The sequence below is a fragment of the Cheilinus undulatus genome, linkage group 2 (genome assembly GCF_018320785.1).
Source record: "Cheilinus undulatus linkage group 2, ASM1832078v1, whole genome shotgun sequence".
NCBI classification, from domain to species: domain Eukaryota; kingdom Metazoa; phylum Chordata; class Actinopteri; order Labriformes; family Labridae; genus Cheilinus; species Cheilinus undulatus.
The window spans coordinates 8669732-8691006 of NC_054866.1; the positions used below are offsets into that span (position 1 = coordinate 8669732).

The 21275-nt window shown below is 39.6% G+C and overlaps 1 protein-coding gene across 1 annotated transcript; it reads right to left on the reverse strand.

The window, feature by feature from the left end:
- Positions 1–679: 679 nt before the first annotated feature.
- Positions 680–11075, reverse strand: mmp13b (matrix metallopeptidase 13b). The gene is made up of 11 exons (XM_041809616.1): positions 10986–11075; positions 10736–10846; positions 7114–7241; positions 6824–6972; positions 5757–5882; positions 5506–5661; positions 5268–5388; positions 3537–3670; positions 3294–3453; positions 3046–3149; positions 680–1006 (listed from the first exon to the last, which is right to left on the reverse strand). Exons 1-11 carry the CDS (start codon positions 11073–11075, stop codon positions 906–908), a joined length of 1380 nt encoding a protein of 459 aa, XP_041665550.1. The 3' UTR covers positions 680–905.
- Positions 11076–21275: the final 10200 nt, after the last annotated feature.

Below are 21275 nucleotides of genomic sequence, written 5' to 3' on the forward strand. Positions count from 1 at the left end.
CAGTGAATGTTTGAAAGACAAGTCAGTAGCTACTGTTCCAATATTGCTTTTAATCTACAGACACTGGCCTAAAGTAGTTTTGAAAAAAATGATGTGGGGTTAAATTAACTGTACACAAATATCGGCACCAAAAGTCAAAGTCTTAATGCCCTTCCAAACCTCTGAGATTATACAATAATGATGCTTGTATAATGGCCACAGGACCCATTAAGCCCAGTTCAAATACAGTTATGTACAAATTAAAATAAAAAATAACTGAAATTGAGGTTTTTGCACCTGATCACTGTGTACAAGCCTGTAAGTGGAAGCAAACAAACACCAAGTCTCTGTGTTTTGGCTCAGACTTCATTCAAAAATCCCACCGGCCGTCATAGGTTGAGCAATCTTTGCTGTACTCGACATATTGCAGTATATTTTTGTGCAGTTGCATGGATTGCCATGCAAAGACAACACTTTAAATTAGCTCTTTTATGTTGCAGCTCCCTGAAGTTTTACTAAGCAGTACATTACTGAATGTTTTGCTTATCAATCACAAAATATATATATATATTTTTTTAACATTTTTATTCTTTATTGATATTCACAAAAACATCATACAATCTTTGTTGCATCACAAAAACAAGTAGTCAAATAATGAGCTCACAGACCATAGAGTGTTTATGTGTAAAAATAAGGAGAAGTGCAATAAATAACAATGATCTAACGGAGTACTTCTCTCTCAGAAACTCTCCAGAGCTCGTTGTCTGATCCACAGGTGTCCAGCACTAGTAAAAAATAAAAACGGTCCCTGCCCATATCTGCACATGAAGTTTCATCTCTGTGTGTCTCAGGAGGAGATAACTGAGTATTTACGTATTCTTCGTTAAATGTTGATAAAGCAGTGTTGACAGAAGGAGGCCAGCTCTTCAGCAGTTGAGAATGGAGTTAGTTCTCATGATGCGGATCACCTTTCTTGCGTTGTAACTGTACTCGTACTGCATTTGTTCATGAAAGAAGTACAAGTACCCTGAAACAAAACACAGCAGGATAATAGTTAAAGTAGTTTGATGATGAAGCTGAGAAAAAGCACAGGTTTGTATGTTGCATGCTAGTGATAGCTGCAGCTCCAGGCATGGTTATTTGGGGCTGTCGTCCATTCATACATTAGTGCAGACTTTGTTGTTCACAGAGCAACATGAGGGATGTTTCTCAAACTTTGCACAGATTTCACCTCTGACTAACAGGTGAACTGATTGCATTATGGAGGTCATAGGTTTAGGGTCAAGGTCACTGAGCCTCATGTTCATCAGCCGTGATATCTCAGGACAACTCTGAGGGATTTTCTTCAAACTTAGCACAAATGTCCACTCTGAACCAAGCATGAACTGATATGATTTTAGAGGTCAAAGGTCATTAGACTGATTAGAAGGATTTTCACAAATTGTGATCAAATATCCACCTGATGAAGGAATTAGAATCTGACATCAATAGGTCAAAGGTTAGGTCAGTGTGCTTTAAGTCCATGCCTTGTCTGTTAACATGATAGTTAAAGATTTTTGCCAGACTTGCAGAAGTATACTCTCTGAGTCAGAGGAGGAAGTGATTACATTTTGGAGGACAAAAGTTGCAGTGACGTTAAATCTTGTGAGTGCTTTGATGGATTTATGTCAAATTTGGCACAAACCTAGACTTGACTTAACCCTTTAAAGGGCAAGGAACCATATATGGTCACTTCTGTTGACTTCCGTCATGGCCTCCACCAAATTCTCTGTGATAGAGTATATCCAGAATGATTTTTTCAGCCAATCAGTGGAGATCAGTCAACATCACAGGCAGTGACATCACAGCATCTGACCAATCAGCAGTGGCCCAGAGCATCTCAAACTTCCTGTTTCCTCCAGAACTCTCGTAATGTGGTTTTACGACTCTTTTGGTCCCAAACAAATGGCCCTAAATCCTAACTAACCACGATAAGCTGATGAAACTCACACAGAACAACAGTAAATAGTAGAGCTAAATGTCCCTATAGGTTTTGTTTGCAAAGTATTTCGAGAAATTACTGCAATTCAAGCACGACAAATGGAGGCACCGTGCTTAATCATACACCCTTTTAGGAGTGTAAGTGTTGTCTATATTAAGACACATGGCCAGTGCCTCTAGCAACCATACTAAGGGTATTTTCTTGGTAAATGATTTATTATAATGTAGGAAAATAGTACTCTAAAGTGTGGTTGGATGTTAGGACAGGTTTTGTAAAATTATTAAAGAGTGATGCAGTGGTAATGTGACCAATTTATAGAAAATTTCAAGGTTTAAATAGTAAAATAGGTGTGATTTTTGTTCATTTTAATAACCTTCTAACAGTTTTTTTTCATGGTTTATGTCAGTTTTAAATTTACTGTGAGTCTTACCTCTGCTTAAATTAATGAGACATTCACTATTTGTGAGGTTTTTAATGCTTTCTAGTGGAATTATAAAGAAAAACAAGTGTTATATCTGGTGAAATACGTGTGATTTTAGTCATTCTTAAAACAGTATAACGGTTTTATTAAACTTAAATAGCATAAAGCAGCTCTTATCTTTATTGTGAGCATCATCACTGATAAAATTAGCTATTAAATGTTTGGGATTGTTTTTGGTTTGATGTTGGAATTATAAGATAAAACAGGCGGTACTGTCATTGTTTATACAGTAGTCTGAAGCTTGTCATGTCTTTTTTCTAAAAGAGGTGAGAATCTAAAGATAAGCTCACCTCTTGTAAAATAAATATCTTGTATCAAACAACTTTGATGTGCAAGTAAATATTCATTAGACTCTGTGTTTATTTTACATTGTTAGTATGTAAATATGCTTACATTTTATTGACTTATTTTTTTCCTGCAAACAGGCAAAGAGTCTTATATCATATGAGATCACTCCAGGGTTTAAATTTTGATTTTTGAAGTATTTAAATGAGTGTCCTCTAAAGGGTTAAGGATGAACTGATAAGATTTTTTGTTCCTGTGGAAGCATTTAACCGCCAGGATTAAGTTCTAGTCTGAAAAATGTCCTGAGAATTCAACATACCATAATGATAAGAAGCAGCGTCAATTTCATCATCCATCCCTGGAAAATCATCCTCAATGGATCGTGGGTAGCCGGTGTCCATGGTGCCTGTTGCTTCATCATAACTGAGGGTGAAAAACAGACATTAGAAAATGAGAAATACAGTGAAAAACATGAATGAGTCAGTTCCTTATATGAACTGAGTCATTAGGGACACCTTCCTCTATTTACCATAAATGAATCAGACAGTAACACTCATGACTACATACCTCCAGTAATCCTCGTCAGTGAACAGCAGAGTTTTCCCAGTGTCCCCAATGTGCACGGCTGCATCGATCTTCCTTATTTTCTTGGGAAGTCCCAGTTTGTGTATGTACTTTGGGTAACCATCCACGAGGCTATATCCGTTCATAGCCCACATTCTGATCCCTGTAGAGACACAGACCAATGTATGCTGTAGCTAAAAGATTTTCATAAAATGTAATGTAAAATAAAATGTTTATGTAACTCACCACTAAATATGATGACAACATCTTTCTCTGCATACTCGTATGCGGCGTCTATCTTGTTGGGGAGGGAGGGCCACGTGGACTTGATCAGTGTCTGTTCAGGTTCTGGCATCTGAGGATGAAGACGCCAGTAGAATCTACAAAATAAATAGTCCATTTAACAAATTATAGCAGAGAACAGTGGTCCATCATGCCAATCTGAATATAATGCATGGTTACATTTTTTTGAGAAGAATAATCAACTATTTCTGTCATGCAAAGTTATTTTGGGCGTGTCTGTCTACAAGGTGCACAATTGTAGAGCAAAACCAGACGCAGAGCACAAAGAGGTTGGATTAAGTGACTTATAATAAATGAGCATGTTTGAGGAGTGACATGAATCACACCAAAAGCATCAGTTCTCATCTCTTCTTCTCAAGACAGGTGCACCTGCAAGCTGGATCACTGGTATTTACACTACATTTTTCATCTTTATTCTTTGACAGAACTCCTTAAACTCCCTTCCTTTTTTGTGCCACTGACACAGAATGCACACAGGATCCTGTTTGAAGCCTTCTGATGGAGGACACCAAGATATATTTCACTGTAGGATTCCTTCAGACTCAGAAATGATCAAAAAAAGACACGATGAAAACTTCCCCATGAGGCACAAAACCCTAACTTCATTGACTCTTTAAATCTCCAGACACACTGACAGAATCGGACAGGATCCATGTTGATTAATCTTCTGTGAGCTCAACATATAATTAAGGTAGGATGTAGAAATGTATTTATTTTCTCAGCTGTAATCCTTGGATATATTCTCAAACTCATGCTTAACAGTTGAACGTGATTTGACAGTACATTGACAGCCTGTCTGGTGTGCATCTGCGTGTGTTTGTGTGTTTTAGATGAAATGCAAACTTGAGCAGGTGAATCTGGTTAAAGATGTGCATAGGCTCAGTCATTGCGGGCCCACTTTCCTAATAAATATTGATGGTATTAATTACTTTGTTTTGGATCAGTAGCATTGGTGCCAGCATCCTTGTTAACAGTTATTTCATTATGGACCTAAAAAAAAGTCTATCAAGCTCCCATTGGGTTTTACAGTTCAAATCTCTTATTCCACATTTTTGCCACTTTTTAACCCCTTTTCCAATAATGTTTCTGCCAACTTTTTCACTTTTTTTTTCAACTTTGAACAAGTTTTTGGCTCTCTTATCCAATTTTGGGCACTCTTTAACCACTTTTCACCATTATTCCGCCCATTTTTTGCCCATCCTCTGCTTTTTGCCTTTCTTATCCAATTTTTCAGCTTCTAGCTTTTAACACTTTTAAACAATTTTGGCCACTCTTTAACTGCTTTTCATCTTTATTCTGTCTTTTTTTTTTGCTCCATTATGCCTTTAGTGATAATTTTTGACCTCTTTTAACTGTTTTTTCAGCTTTTAACCCATTTTTGCCACTCTGTTACCACTTTTCACCACTTGTTCTGTATATTTCTACCACTTTGTTTCTTTTTGCAATTATTTAATTATTTCCCTTAAAGTTATTTCATTTCTACTTTATTCCCTGGCACCCAGATATTTGTGCAGATCATGACTTAACATGATCACATGATTCACAAACAATATGAATGCTGGGGATAACAATGACATCTATGTCTGGTAGAAAACAGGACAGACACCTGCTCTGCACTCTAACCCTTGGCTTTGAGGATTACATCCTGGCAGTATCATCCTGGATTAACTTTACCTGTCTTTGAAGATGATGGTCTCCCCTCTGAGCTCTGTTACTGCATCAAAAGTTAACATGGGGTTACACTTGTCTGGTGCGTCAGGCTTTGGCTTTCTTTTTTTGTGGTTTGGGTTGGGACCTGTTGAAGATCTGGAATTAGTCCACTGCACACATTGAAACCAGTCTGCTGCTTCAAAAAGCTTCAATGAAAATTAATTTGTTTATTTTTTTTGATTAATTTGAGATCTTTCCCTACCATAGAGAGCCTGAATGCCTTCAATGTCATCCTCAGCCAGTGGGAAGCCTGTAGCATAGGAGTAGATTGGGTACATCAGGGCCCCCGCGTCTGAGGAATGGGACATACCGAGGGCGTGGCCCAACTCATGGGCCGCCACTAAAAACAAGTTGTACGCTGTGGAGTAAAAGAGCGTGGTTATAATACTGCTCAAACAGACCTCACTGGTTTAGTTTGTCAACTTTTGTTGAACATCAGTTCACGTCTCTAACCTGATGAGTCTTTGCTCCAGTGTTCATCCTCATCAAAGTGAGTGTCTCCTCCAATACCTTCACCAGGTGGGTAGGCGTGAGCCAGCAGTCCATTTGGCCCGTCAAAAGGATTAAAGTCTCCGTGCTCTATAGAGTAAACACCAGAGAATTTTAAATGTACTGAGCAGAATGTTTTTCCTTCAGAGGCCAAACTGCTATGCAGGAAAAACAATTATTTTGGAGGGCTGTCAGCGTAAACACATTAATCACAATGAGATTAAGGCCTAAAATTAACCCATTAATTATACCTAATCACATATTATTCTGTCATTAATGCTGCTCCATATAAGCTACCATAGAGGGCAGCAGCTGGCAGCTTTTCACTGTAGCTTCTTCCTGCTCTGACAGTGATGGAAAATAAGGACACAGCTGCACCTTTGAATGTCTCATTTCACTTTGAAAGACTTGAGCACAAATGGAAAGAGGAAAAACACTCTTAGCTTATAGTGTAGAGAAAACCTCCTAGCTTAATAACTAACCTTAACTTGATTAAATACACAGAGAAGCCCTTAAGCGTGAAGTGTAAAAGCACTGTCCCATTAAACCAGGATCACTGGACGTCAGTGAGTCATTTTGTGCATGCACTCCTGCATATCTTTAAAAAAACCTACAAGGACTTGTACATGTTTAGAACTTATTTTTTATTTATTTTTTTCAGTTTTATTTATTTTTTTATATTCAATGTTTAATTCCTGAGAGTAACTTGAGTCAAATTCCTTGGTGTGTAAGCATACTTGGCCAACAAAGCTGATTCTGAACAATGTATTTTACAGAGTTAGTACTCTGTGTCTAAGTCAGTGCAGCCAATTTAAAGCCATGATTCTAAAATGTCAATATCAAAAAGTTCATCTTTTTGCATTAAACTGAACATGAAATGATTAAATCCAAATGTATGGTTAAAATGTGGTGAAATACAATTAACTATCTAATTCAGAGAATAGTCACAATTTTAAAAAATCAACTGCTATCTCTAATGTTGTTTATTTATTCAGAGGATATCTATAATACATTAATACTGCCTTCTTTACCTTTTGATCCAAAACTGATCATGATGTCAGCGATGCCACTGTGCAGCTTCTTAAAGGTGAGCGGTGTAACATCAGCCCAAACATTCAGTGCATTACGGATGGCTCGGTCCACATCTGAGTGTTTCAGATCTGGTGTGTAATTCACTATTCTGAAAGGCCAGAGGGATTGGGATTAGATCAATTACAATGGAAGTTTTTCTTTGTAGTTCTTGCAGCTACTTGCATTTCTAAAATAAAAATCATTTCATACTGAATAATTTCATTTGTGCCAGTGCCATGTTAATCCATACCTGAAAGTGACATTGTTTTTTTGCCATTTAAGGTGCCGAGGGAAGTGGTTGTACTCCCCAACATCTGGCACACCACATCTGGCCAGCTTCATCAGGTCCAAAGTGTTGTCATCCAGATTTCCAGTCACCTTTACAAGCAGAAGAGAAGGAAAGAAAATGTGTTGATCCAACTTTTTAGAACTCATTCCTGACTACTCACATTCATTCCCTGGTTAGGTAGCAGCAAGTTACCTATTCATTCCCTGGTTAGGTAGCAGCAAGTTACCCATTCATTTCCTCATTAACTAGCAGTTTGTTACCCATTCATTTCCTCATTAACTAGCAGTTTGTTACCCATTCATTCCCTCATTAACTAGCAGTTTGTTACCCATTCATTCCCTCATTAACTAGCAGTTTGTTACCCATTCATTCCCTGGTTAGGTAGCAGTAAGTTACCCATTCATTCCCTGGTTAGGTAGCAGCAAGTTACCCATTCATTCCCTGGTTAGGTAGCAGTAAGTTACCCATTCATTTCCTCATTAATTAGCAGTTTGTTACCCATTCATTCCCTGGTTAGGTAGCAGTAAGTTACCCATTCATTCCCTGGTTAGGTAGCAGTAAGTTACCCATTCATTCCCTGGTTAGGTAGCAGCAAGTTACCCATTCATTCCCTGGTTAGGTAGCAGTAAGTTACCCATTCATTCCCTCGTTAACTAGCAGTTTGTTACCCATTCATTCCCTGGTTAGGTAGCAGTAAGTTACCCATTCATTTCCTCATTAATTAGCAGTTTGTTACTCATTCATTCCCTGGTTAGGTAGCAGTAAGTTACCCATTCATTCCCTCGTTAACTAGCAGTTTGTTACCCATTCATTCCCTGGTTAGGTAGCAGTAAGTTACCCATTCATTTCCTCATTAATTAGCAGTTTGTTACTCATTCATTCCCTGGTTAGGTAGCAGTAAGTTACTCATTTATTCCCTGGTTAGGTAGCAGTAAGTTACCCATTCATTCCCTGGTTAGGTAGCAGTAAGTTACCCATTCATTCCCTCATTAACTAGCAGTTTGTTACCCATTCATTCCCTGGTTAGGTAGCAGTAAGTTACCCATTCATTCCCTGGTTAGGTAGCAGTTTGTTACCCATTCATTCCCTCATTAACTAGCAGTTTGTTACCCATTCATTCCCTGGTTAGGTAGCAGTAAGTTACCCATTCATTCCCTCATTAACAAGCAGTTTGTTACCCATTCATTCCCTGGTTAGGTAGCAGTAAGTTACCCATTCATTCCCTGGTTAGGTAGCAGTAAGTTACCCATTCATTCCCTCATTAACTAGCAGTTTGTTACCCATTCATTCCCTGGTTAGGTAGCAGTAAGTTACCCATTCATTCCCTCATTAACAAGCAGTTTGTTACCCATTCATTCCCTGGTTAGGTAGCAGTAAGTTACCCATTCATTCCCTCATTAACAAGCAGTTTGTTACCCATTCATTCCCTGGTTAGGTAGCAGTAAGTTACCCATTCATTCCCTGGTTAGGTAGCAGCAAGTTACCCATTCATTCCCTGGTTAGGTAGCAGTAAGTTACCCATTCATTTCCTCATTAATTAGCAGTTTGTTACCCATTCATTCCCTGGTTAGGTAGCAGTAAGTTACCCATTCATTCCCTGGTTAGGTAGCAGTAAGTTACCCATTCATTCCCTGGTTAGGTAGCAGCAAGTTACCCATTCATTCCCTGGTTAGGTAGCAGTAAGTTACCCATTCATTCCCTCGTTAACTAGCAGTTTGTTACCCATTCATTCCCTGGTTAGGTAGCAGTAAGTTACCCATTCATTTCCTTATTAATTAGCAGTTTGTTACTCATTCATTCCCTGGTTAGGTAGCAGTAAGTTACCCATTCATTCCCTCGTTAACTAGCAGTTTGTTACCCATTCATTCCCTGGTTAGGTAGCAGTAAGTTACCCATTCATTTCCTCATTAATTAGCAGTTTGTTACTCATTCATTCCCTGGTTAGGTAGCAGTAAGTTACTCATTTATTCCCTGGTTAGGTAGCAGTAAGTTACCCATTCATTCCCTGGTTCAGGTAGCAGAAAGAGACCCATTCATTCCCTCATTAACTTGCAGAGAGTTTGTACCCATTCATTCCCTGGTTAGGTAGCAGTAAGTTACCCATTCATTTGGTTAGGTAGCAGTAAGTTACCCATTCATTCCCTCATTAACTAGCAGTTTGTTACCCATTCATTCCCTGGTTAGGTAGCAGTAAGTTACCCATTCATTCCCTCATTAACAAGCAGTTTGTTACCCATTCATTCCCTGGTTAGGTAGCAGTAAGTTACCCATTCATTCCCTGGTTAGGTAGCAGTAAGTTACCCATTCATTCCCTCATTAACTAGCAGTTTGTTACCCATTCATTCCCTGGTTAGGTAGCAGTAAGTTACCCATTCATTCCCTCATTAACAAGCAGTTTGTTACCCATTCATTCCCTGGTTAGGTAGCAGTAAGTTACCCATTCATTCCCTCATTAACAAGCAGTTTGTTACCCATTCATTCCCTGGTTAGGTAGCAGTAAGTTACCCATTCAGTCCCTCCTTAACAAGCAGTTTGTTACCCATTCATTCCCTGGTTAGGTAGCAGTAAGTTACCCATTCATTCCCTCATTAACTAGCAGTTTCTTACCCATTCATTCCCTGGTTAGGTAGCAGTAAGTTACCCATTCAGTCCCTCCTTAACTAGCAGTTTGTTACTCATTCATTCCCTGGTTAGGTAGCAGTAAGTTGCCCATTCATTCCCTCCTTAACTAGCAGTATTTGTTACCCTTTCGTTCCTTTGATTAACTAGTTGTTATTTACCAACCATGGTCTGGTCCAGCAGCAGTTAGGGGCTCTTTCATTTCCTCTACCAGATTATTTACCCCCTCATTTACTTGTTAACTAGCTAATTGACCAATTCTTTCTCTGGTTTTCTTGCAGTTAGTTACTTATTCATTCCCTCATAAACTACTGGTTAGTTAGTTGTCTATTTGTTCTGAAGTTAACTAGCAGTTAGTTACTCATTCATTCTCTGGTGAACTAGAATTTCGGACTCATACATTCCATTGTTTACTACATGTTGGTTACCTATTCATTCTCAGATTCAGCAGCAGAAAGAGACCCATTCATTCCCTAGTTAACTTGCAGAGAGTTGTCCATTCATTCCCTTGTTGATTAGCAGTAAGTGACCCATTCATTATTTGGTTAACTAACAGTTTAGGTGCCCATTATTTCCTGCTTTACTTATAGTGACTTACCCGTTCATTCCTTAGTTAACTAACTGGTTGTCTTGCTGTTAGTTACCTATTAATTTCCTGGTTAACTAGCACTTAGTTTCTCATTAATACCACGGTTTAGCAGCATTTTTTCATTCATTAATTTCCTGGTTAACTAGCTGTTAGTTACACATTCTTTTCCTGTTAACAAGCTGTTAATTTCTCATTGATATCTGGCTGTTTGGTCCTCATTCACTCCTTAACTAGCAGTAAGTGACTTATTAGTCCCCTGGTAACTATGCCAGGTTCAGTGTACCTAATGTGAAGTGTTGCTTTATAACAAATCACCATGTTTACGCCCCTTCACTGTAAGATAAGGATTGATGGCTTCTTCCCGGCTCTGCTCACCTTAAGTTTGAAGAATCTCTGCATCTCCTCAATCTTTGTTTTAAAGGCTTCTGATGGTCCGCGCCGCCCTTGGAGACCAACTGGAAGGCCATAAAAACGTCTGAGGTACTTCTGTTTATGTGGAGAGATGAAAAACAATAATGATGATAAACAGAGGTGGATTACTCCATTCTGAGTCTTTATACCAAATGTGACAAATAACGGTTATTTAACAACCTTGAATAGATGAATGATAGCCCAGAGATCTTACCTCTGCTAAGAGCTGGTTGTCTTCATCCTTAGGCGTCAGAGGCAGAGTAAAGGAGTGAGGGAGCAGCGCCAGCAGCAGCAAAGCTATCATTGTTGTTGTCTCTGTGTCGTCCAAACCCTCATTGGGGTCAAGAGGCTCCTCAGGGTATTTATAGAGTTCAGGCCGACTTTTTTTCAAAGGATCCTTGTGAATCATGTAAAAGTACCTAGCCACTTCCTCTCCCCCCTGTCTGAAGGGAATGTGCTTATATCAGTAAAACCTACATTTGCTGTGGTTTGAGTGTACTCCTTTGAACCCGCCTCAATGATAAACATTTCCCATATTACCATGACCTAAGGACTTTCATAGTAAACTTATTGGGAATACCAATGAGAGGAAAAACATGATCATTTTTAAAGGTTCATTTCTCATTGCCAGATTCAAAAGGTATGAGGCTTGATGCCATAAATGATTTACTTTAATCAGACTATCATGCCACCACCTATTATTTATAGATCTCACAGACGTATTCAATTAGCTGCAGGGACGGGGGTAAAGAGTCTTCTCTGAAAGAGGGAATTTTGGGAAGTAATTCATGCTGCTGGTCCCATGATAGTCACCGTGTATCTTCTTTTAGGTTAAGTGACTAACAAGAATAAGGAAATTGAGGATAAAAACAAATCATTTAAGTGTGGGATTTTGGATTTAGCTGGAACTTTTTACCAGTATCCAGCAGGAGGAGGGTAGGTGGGGTCGGGCTTTCTTTCCAGAAAGTGGACCTTTCTGCAGTGTGATATTTCAACAAATTTCTCAGAAACACTTAATAATAACCACTCACTATTAAGCAATAGCATTCGTCGTCTGCAGCCTTTTCCAAAATAAAGTATGGTGCAGCCAAAAATGAAACTTGAAAATCTTCTGCGGCCTTCATATACAAAGAATTATCCCCTAGTGTTTGTTATGTTTTGAGCTGGCATCTGCAAAGTCACCTATGTATATTTTCTTTACTAATATTCATCTCTTTAAACATATTCTCTGACCTTAGAAGCCTAGAAACCCTAATGTCTCCACAGGCACTGATAATTTCTCATAATGGAGATGTGCCAGTGTAGAATATTTAAAGGAATGTCACCAGTTAATCCAACACCATGACACCAGTTCTGTACCTCCCACAAAATAAATTATTACATGTTGACATTAAAGTTATATCTTGCTATGTCTAATTGATTTTGGAACTTTTAAGGTTTATGGTTTTTGTTTATAGCAAATGACCTCTTGTGGCACAGCTACAGCACCTCAGACCCTGGCCCACACTTGGGAATGCACTGCATTGGTAAATACTAAACTCATCATTTATAAAGCATTATTAACCACCAGATTTGTAGTCTACCTGATTTATAAACACAATTGCAAGTATTTTATTGACACATTAGTAAAGCGATAGTAGCCTAAAGGAGTTTCACCCCTACCCCTTACCACTCTGTTTCAAGGGGCGAGGGGAAGGGGTAGATGAAGGGGAAGAAATGGGACATGCCCAAACTGTCTGCTCTCATCTGCAACCATAAGGGTGATATTTTGTGAAAGCCTGATTCACAGAAAGATTGCATTGCTTTTGCACCTGCTAAAATTTTGCAAATGAGTCAAAAAGACAACACCCAACTCACAAAACACACACACACACACACGGTTTAATAGACCTCTTACAGAGAAGACGCCATCATCTAAACAAGTGTGAGTGGGAGTGGATTACAGGAGCATGATTATGAAAAAAGTCCCATGCAGGGCCTTACGTATAAAGTGTTGCTGCACTGACATTGTGTCAAACATGTGAGTTTTTAACACTAACATTAATAGAAGGAGAATCACAAAAGTGGTAACCTGGCACGCCAGATGGATGTGTTTCACACATCCATCTGGTAAACCTCTCATAGACAACGTTTGGGAAAGGGCTGAGCCTTTGAAAGGAACTCGGAGGGTGATTGGATGAACGTTCTGTCACATCTTTACGGGCCAATCAGAGCAACAAAACATGTGACGTAGCAGCGACCGAGCCGTACCCCCTACCAAGGACTAAACTCTATACAGAGCATAATGTGAACCATGGTGACTGTAGACATGTCAGTACACAACTTTTGTCATTTTTAATGCGAGGTGCGAGGCTTTGTCTGATCTGAGGTCGCCAAAATTAGATTTGCAAATATTGACTAAAACCATGATAAAGCAGTTATTCAGTAGAATATACTGGTACAAATGTCTTTTGATAAGGAAAGCATGCACAGGCCTTTTTTTTTTAAAGTTTTTTTATCAGTGAAACAATAAAAATCTACATTGATTTTTGGCAGAAATGTGTCACTTGTTCTTCTCTCTATGGTCCTGGGGGGTCGCCGCTTTTCTTAGGTGCATGCAGGGGGGCTCCAAGGAAAAATGGTTGGGAAACACTGATTTAGACCTTGTGCTCACACAGCAAGTTATTTCACAGCAGCACCTTCTGTGCAAGATAAGTACTTTTGTTTGATGTAGTTAAGTAGATTAGTTTAGAATTATTTGTTGTCATCTAGGGGGATGCAACAACAAGAAAATTCTTAAATTCTCACTTTCTTTCAGACCCTCTGGCCCACCCTGGCTACAGACTTCATTCTTAAAAACATGTCTGTTTGACTCTTTTGGCAGGGTGGGCCTCCTCTCATTCTGACAGACAGGATGTTTTTTTATTAAAGCATTTTGTCTGGTCATCAGCTGTCCATATTCCAGTGTTTCTGTACAATTGATGATGATTCAGAGTCACCAGAGTTACAAAAAGCAGGAATGGGAAAACGGATGTAAATAATTTCTCACAGTTCTCAGTTACACGGAGCTGCAGGTTGTTTAATCCCATTACTGCTGTAGCACCATTTCTTAGAAAGGCACACTTATTATGAAACAAGACCACAAAATAAACATCAGAGGAGGGGAGAGTTGATCTAAGAATACCTTAGAGACCATCACGTAGACTGCTGGTCAGCAAGAATGCTAGTCTTGCATTTAGACTGGAGTATCTCAACAACCAGACTCATTTATTTCAATCTTTGGCGTCCTGAGGATTATTCCAGTGAAATTTGGTTGTGCAAAGTTTCACTTGCAAGGACTTCACCATCAATGGGATGCAATTTGATAACTACCTATGAATGATATTCAGTGAGGAGCCTGAATTAGTCATTAATGTTGGCTGACATTGATTTGCTTCTCAAGATATAATTTATGATTTATGATTCAAGCTGTGGTCCTGCCCCTTGAAACTATTAGCATTCCTTTCCTTTAGCATCTGTATTATTCATGTCTTTTGGTGAAAATAACCCCATGTTTGGATGATTAGCTAACTTGGCCAATTGACCAATAACCAATTTCTCACCAAACTGATGACATACATAAAAACAAGGTCATACTTTGTGCAATTTGTTGACAACAGACATTAATCCTGCCAGTCGCTAATCTGACACCTGCTAAACATCAGCTAATGTTTACAACCACACTCATAGTTTTAGCATCCTAACTTCAGTGTTCAGTACAAAGCACGGCTGTTTCTATTCTAGTCTTATAGAGCTGCTCGTGTGGCTGTAGACTCAGACGGGAGGTTAAAAGGTTGATTTCATGACAGCAGAAGATGGACAGAGGAGCTTCGGCAACCTGGCAGATTTTAAACAAACAAAAACAAACATGCTGAAATAAGTATCACCCTGGAGTCACTGGAGTCACATAAATGCATGCTTCATATTACCTCTGCTGCCTCATTGTTAGCATGAGACGACAAACCTATATTATTATAAACTCCAGTCATAACAACAGCATTATTGTAATTTCTGGATGAAATGACCCAAGACCTCTACATTTGGAGAGGTAAATAAATGTACACACTCGTTTGTTTTAAAAACACTCTAGTAGAGTTGTGTTTTTTCCCCGACATTTTTATTTATCTTGACATGTTTCAACAGCTGAATTTCAGCAGTTCCCCTCATAGTGGCACAGTAGTACTACAAGCAAGACAAGACAACCAAACCTGTGCTGACTTTACACAGGTTTGACCATCCTGTCAAATGATGTTATCATGTTAATAACAGATTTTATTGAACAGATAAATAAATAAATAAATAGAAATGACCACAGAAGGACTTAAAGCACGAGGGTGCCCTTCGAGTTTCGGGGCAACGATAAAACTGCCCTTGTAAAAGTACCCACTGGGATGTCACTTTAGATGACAAAATTCCCACCAGTGTGTCCTTCCAATGGCAAAATACCCACTAGGGTGGCCTTCCCACTAGGGTGCCTACTTATTTTACTTGTACAAAAGTTATAAATATCTGTTCTGTGTTTGACTGATGGCTGTATTGATGCTACAGTTAACATAAAAAATTACCCAGATTATAAAAATAAAGATACACATTTGACGTAACTCTAGCTGGGTTTCCATTACAGTTTTTTGCAAAACAAAAGTGGTATTTCTTAAATTTTTACTAAGTACAACTGAGCTTTGAATGTGTTTCCATTGAGGGGAGTTTTGAGCTTAAGCCTCGCAATTCTCATAAAATATCATCTTGCAAGCCTCGGCTTCAAGGAAGATGGATGCTCAAAGCCTGTTGTGTGTTGGTACGTTATGGTTACAGCTGCAGCAGTTACCTTGATCATTTTGAACAAAAGACGAAGACAACGGATGATAGTTCAAAGTCAGTATGTATGGCAAAAGCCACGTATAAGGGTGAAGGTATGAGGGCATCATGTTAATAAATGTCTCAGTTTCCTTTTCTGTCCATGTGTACAGCGCCATGTTTTCTTAGAGTGACTGGTTACGTGACACCATAACTCCCGTCCTGTGACTTGTAAATGCTAAAAAAGTGTTTCCATTGCACTTTTGTGATATATCGAGACATCTGAAAAACTTCGTCATGAGAGAGTAAAAACTTTTTAGGGATATTTGAGAGCTTTTTCAAAATTCAGGTGTTTCCATTACCAGGTTTAGATGTTACGCATTTCTAAGGGTAAAGGAAATGTAACTAATGCAAGCCCTAACAAATCCAATATGATAAACTGAAGTAACATTATTCTTCATTAATACAAGCCTTTTAAATCAAATTTTTGATCATCAAACATACATATTTTCTAGGAAGTGGCTGAATGCTAATCTTATAGGTGGGATCTGATAGCTAATGGATTATCAAACAGGTTTTTTTAATGAAATTTAGCCTAATCTCTTCCTGGAATTTCACTATCTATTGTCTTTTTAGTTGGTTTTCAATCAAGGAGCATTTAAATGAAAACAGCAGTCAAAGTCTTGACATTCACAGACAAACAACCTGGAATTTACCAGTACGACATGATAACAGTGTTTGAGTTTGCCACAGCTGCCCTGGATCCGGTTAATTGCTGACTTTGCAACAATTAGGAGTTTTCATGTTTAGAGTCATTACCTTTGAACCTCTAAATATCTTGAAATAAAAATGTTTTCACCAACATGTTGAACACCATGTGTTGAGCAGCTGCTGAGTGAAGAGAGTTTCATACACTTAACCATAGAAACTTCCAGATTATACAGTAAACAACATGACTCATCATAATTAGGGTTTATGGTGTGGCAGTGATTTATGTTTCTCTCTAATCAATACCAAACAAGATTTATCACTGAAAAAAGATATCTGTTTACAGTGAGTAATGATTATCAGGGGCTACTTGTGAAAATTAGAGACTACACAATCAGTGTCACGCTCATCTGCATCTCATTAGAGACATGATGTGTGACAAACATTTGTTCCAAGGGCTTGAGCGTCCTGTGTAGACAAATATTTTTGGAGGAGCATCATGGTTACACGACGGTCAGCAGAGTGCTGCTGACTCACAGTAGGGGAAGTTAAAAAATAAGGGGATTTTTTTCTGTTATTTTAAAATGTCACAGACAAACACATACACACACTTTTTCTTTCCCACAGGTTGGTTTTAAATTGAGAAACAGTTCTGAGCTCTGAGAATCATCTTGTATGTCCTGATTCTGAGAAAAGGTCAACTATAAAGGGCAGACTGACAAATTCCCTTAATGCTCATTAGTGTAAAGCTGGATAAACAATCTAACTGTTGCCATGAAAACAATCAACTAGAAAAGCACTCAGAGAGCACAGACCCCCACCATGAGCCCTATCTCCCAATGGTAAAGAATCCTTCAAAAAATTCCTGGCTCCAGATGGCAATCCGGATCACTCCCAAAATCTAATCAGTTTTTCCTTATGCCATTTCTGACATTTCCTGAAAATTTCATCAAAATTCATCCATGACTTCTTGAGTTATGTTGCTAACAAACAAACTATCTAACTAACAAACCCTGCCGATCACATAACCTCCTTGGCAAAGGTAACAAATGTGTTGCCTACTGGTAATGTCACAGGAAAACTACTCTGCTCTCCATGCCATGTACATTATAGGATTAGATCACCTTTAGGACTTGCTGAATATTCATGGGCCACTATCAGAGCAATCTGGACTTCCATAAAACCAGTGCCACGGATTGATCACCTCCATGCCACGCCTCATTGCTGCAGTAAATCATGCAAAGGGAGCTCCAACCAAGTGTTGAGTGCAAATAAATAAACATACTTTTTCAGAAGGCTGACATTTCTGTATCTAAAACCCTAATTTCAGTCTTATGTAATATTCTCATTCAGCGATACTGAATTTTGGGGGTGGGGTTAGCTGTGAGCCATCATTATCTAAATTAAAAGAAAAAAGACTTTAATTTTTCACTCTTTGTAGTAAATCTATAAAGATGAGGTTCACTTTTGTAATTGAACCACTGACTACTTTTTCCATAGTATTCTGATTTATTGAGATGCATCTGCATCTGCATGTATATAATGTTAAAAACTGCTGTCATGGCAATGAAGAAGTTCAGTCAGGTTTTAGACAGATGTCGTTGACACATTAAAAGTGTAATTTAGTCACAAACATACACAACTCCATCGGAAGTAACCAAAAAGGGTTTGATGTGAAATGCTGAGCAGTTGCATTTGGTGAGCAAACATTTACTTTCAGACCACAGCCACTGCTGCTCTGAATGGTCAGACCCACTCAGCAACATTTAGACTTGAGATAGAAATGCCAGAAAGGGGGTGCAGGTGGCAGAATGGATAAGGCACGCGCCCCATGTACGCGGGCGGCCCGGGTCCGAATCCGGCCTGAGGCCATCCACCGCATGTCTCTCCCCACTCTCCTCCCTGTTTCCGACTCTATCCACTGCCCTCTCCTCTATCAAATAAAGGCACAAAATGCCCAAAATAAACCTTTAAAAAAAAAAGAAATACCAGAAAGATACCACAAGATGGCAGCAGAGACTCTAGCAGGACTTTGACCTCTATACTGGTGCTTTGGGTTCCTGGTAAGTCTCTTATCTCTACCCTAGAGGTGGAAAAAACAAACATAAAGAAGGGTGTACATTATATCACAATGTCAGCAGCACATGACTCAAAATGGATGTAATAAGGACTTTTTACAAATGTAAACATATTCTACATCTTTCCTGGCATGTGGGGTTCATTACCTCTGGGGCAGAGTACTGATTCCATTCAAAACTGTTTAAAAAGCCTCTGTGGATTTAACAGAGGTGGTTCTAGTCATATGTAGGCCTCAGATAAAGACCATTATGAAGTCCTTCTCCACACTGTAAAAAAGTAAAAAACACACAAGTAGCATTTCTTTTCAGTTTACAAAGCCACAGAGATAGATTTCTACAGGATATCTAAATGTGAACAAGCAGTTGCTTATCACCTTAAGGGCTTACAGCAGGGGTGTCCAAACTGTGGTCTTGGGGCCAAGTGTGGCCTACAATTTTGATCGGCCCGTAGCAAATTTTCAAAATAAAATGAAAAATGGCCCAGATTTAAACATGAAGCTTGTGCTTGACTATTCTGTACTTCATAGTTTCAGCACAAGGCGGTGCTATCATGCTAATTTTCTAAACAAAAATCTCAGCAGGAAGAATTAATTGATCTGTTTTTTTTGAAAGGAGCAGTACTTTCAGGTGCAGCGGAGTCGTGATGTAAGCAAGCAGCAACAAGAGACCGATAAGATTATGGCCGAAGAGCTTAGCAGGGAAGCTGCTAAAGCTCCAGTTTTATCAGAACTTGACAACATTTCTTTGTTAAAAGAAGAACAAAAACAACAAAAGTTGTGTACTGACATGTCTACTGTCGCCATGGTTTGCGTTATCGGTCTTTGTCAGGTGACGTCACACCCACAAAGGCCCCGGTGCATTTTGGGTCATTCCATCATTTTTGTGGGTAAAAACAGTGCAGACTAGACATACCTTAGCTTGGAGCTTTCCTTCTTGTTTGAAAAATGGGTCACCAGTGTTGTGTGAAAGGCTACACCAGTAATTGAGTGGTCGAAAATTCAACTGTCGGATACAATTTTTCAGTTTTCCCCCCCTGGAACAGGGGTTAGGGTTTATGGGCAGCAGGCAGAGGACGTAACAGAGCCACCAGTTTGCTTGGGTTGCTGCTGTGAGACGTAAGGACATCCCTTTCAACAACAACATATCTTCTTTAGTGCAAGTTTGCTCTCGGCATTTTCACAAAGGTAAATGAACGTTTTTGTTTGTTTAAATTATGACCATAATAATCCATGGGCTGGTTGTCTGACCTGTAAGGTTCACTAGAGCTGATGTTGTATTTTACTGTTGTTGTTTGTTACACAGGTAAACAACACAGAGGGAGGGCAGCACACCTTGATTGATTAAGTCTTGTTAAATCTGATTAAATTTTATTTGCTTAACACAATTTTATATGAAGGTAGTTAAGAATGCTCATCACATTCACATAAGCCTTTTAACGTTATTTTTATTTCACTCCCTTGACTACCACTACTACTTTACTAACTAGACTAATGACAGTTTAAAAGAACTTGTTATATATTTCAAAGGGAAATCATGTACTTTCTACTGCACATTAAAATGTACTCAAATTCTAATGTTATTGCAGGTCAACCTGCATATGAGACGATGGAGACTGACCCAGACTGGGCTCCTGCATCCCTGCATCTGGGCCACATTGACGTCAGACCCATAAACACTGCATGCTCTGCCAGAAAAGGTTAACAGGCAACAGCTGAGAAACTTCAAAACACCACAAGCGGTTCGGTGTGGTGAGATGCTGGTGAGCAAGACAATGCTGAGGGGACACAGGAGTCTGCAGAATGTGGTCAGTACAGACTGATGAGGGGACACAGGAGGCTGCAGAATGTGGTCAGTATAGACTGATGAGGGGACACAGGAGTCTGCAGAATGTGGTCAGTATAGACTAATGAGGGGACACAGGAGTCTACAGAATGTGGTCAGTATAGACTGATGAGGGGAAACAGGAGGCTGCAGAATGTGGTCAGCTACAGACTGATGAGGGGACACAGGAGTCTGCAGAATGTGGTCAGCTACAGACTGATGAGGGGACACAGGAGTCTGCAGAATGTGGTCAGCTACAGACTGATGAGGGGACACAGGAGTCTGCAGAATGTGGTCAGTATAGACTGATGAGGGGAAACAGGAGGCTGCAGAATGTGGTCAGCTACAGACTGATGAGGGGACACAGGAGTCTGCAGAATGTGGTCAGCTACAGACTGATGAGGGGACACAGGAGTCTGCAGAATGTGGTCAGCTACAGACTGATGAGGGGACACAGGAGTCTGCAGAATGTGGTCAGTATAGACTGATGAGGGGACACAGGAGTCTGCAGAATGTGGTCAGTATAGACTGATGAGGGGACACAGGAGTCTACAGAATGTGGTAAGTATAGACTGATGAGGGGACACAGGAGTCTGCAGAATGTGGTCAGCTACAGACTGATGAGGGGACTCAGGAGGCTGCAGAATGTGGTCAGTATAGACTGATGAGGGTACACAGGAGTCTACAGAATGTGGTCAGTATAGACTGATGAGGGGACACAGGAGTCTACAGAATGTGGTCAGTATAGACTGATGAGGGTACACAGGAGTCTACAGAATGTGGTCAGTATAGACTGATGAGGGGACACAGGAGTCTACAGAATGTGGTCAGTATAGACTGATGAGGGGACACAGGAGTCTGCAGAATGTGGTCAGCTACAGACTGATGAGGGGACACAGGAGTCTGCAGAATGTGGTCAGCTACAGACTGATGAGGGGACACAGGAGTCTGCAGAATGTGGTCAGCTACAGACTGATGAGGGGACACAGGAGTCTACAGAATGTGGTCAGTATAGACTGATGAGGGGACACAGGAGTCTGCAGAATGTGGTCAGTATAGACTGATGAGGGGACACAGGAGTCTGC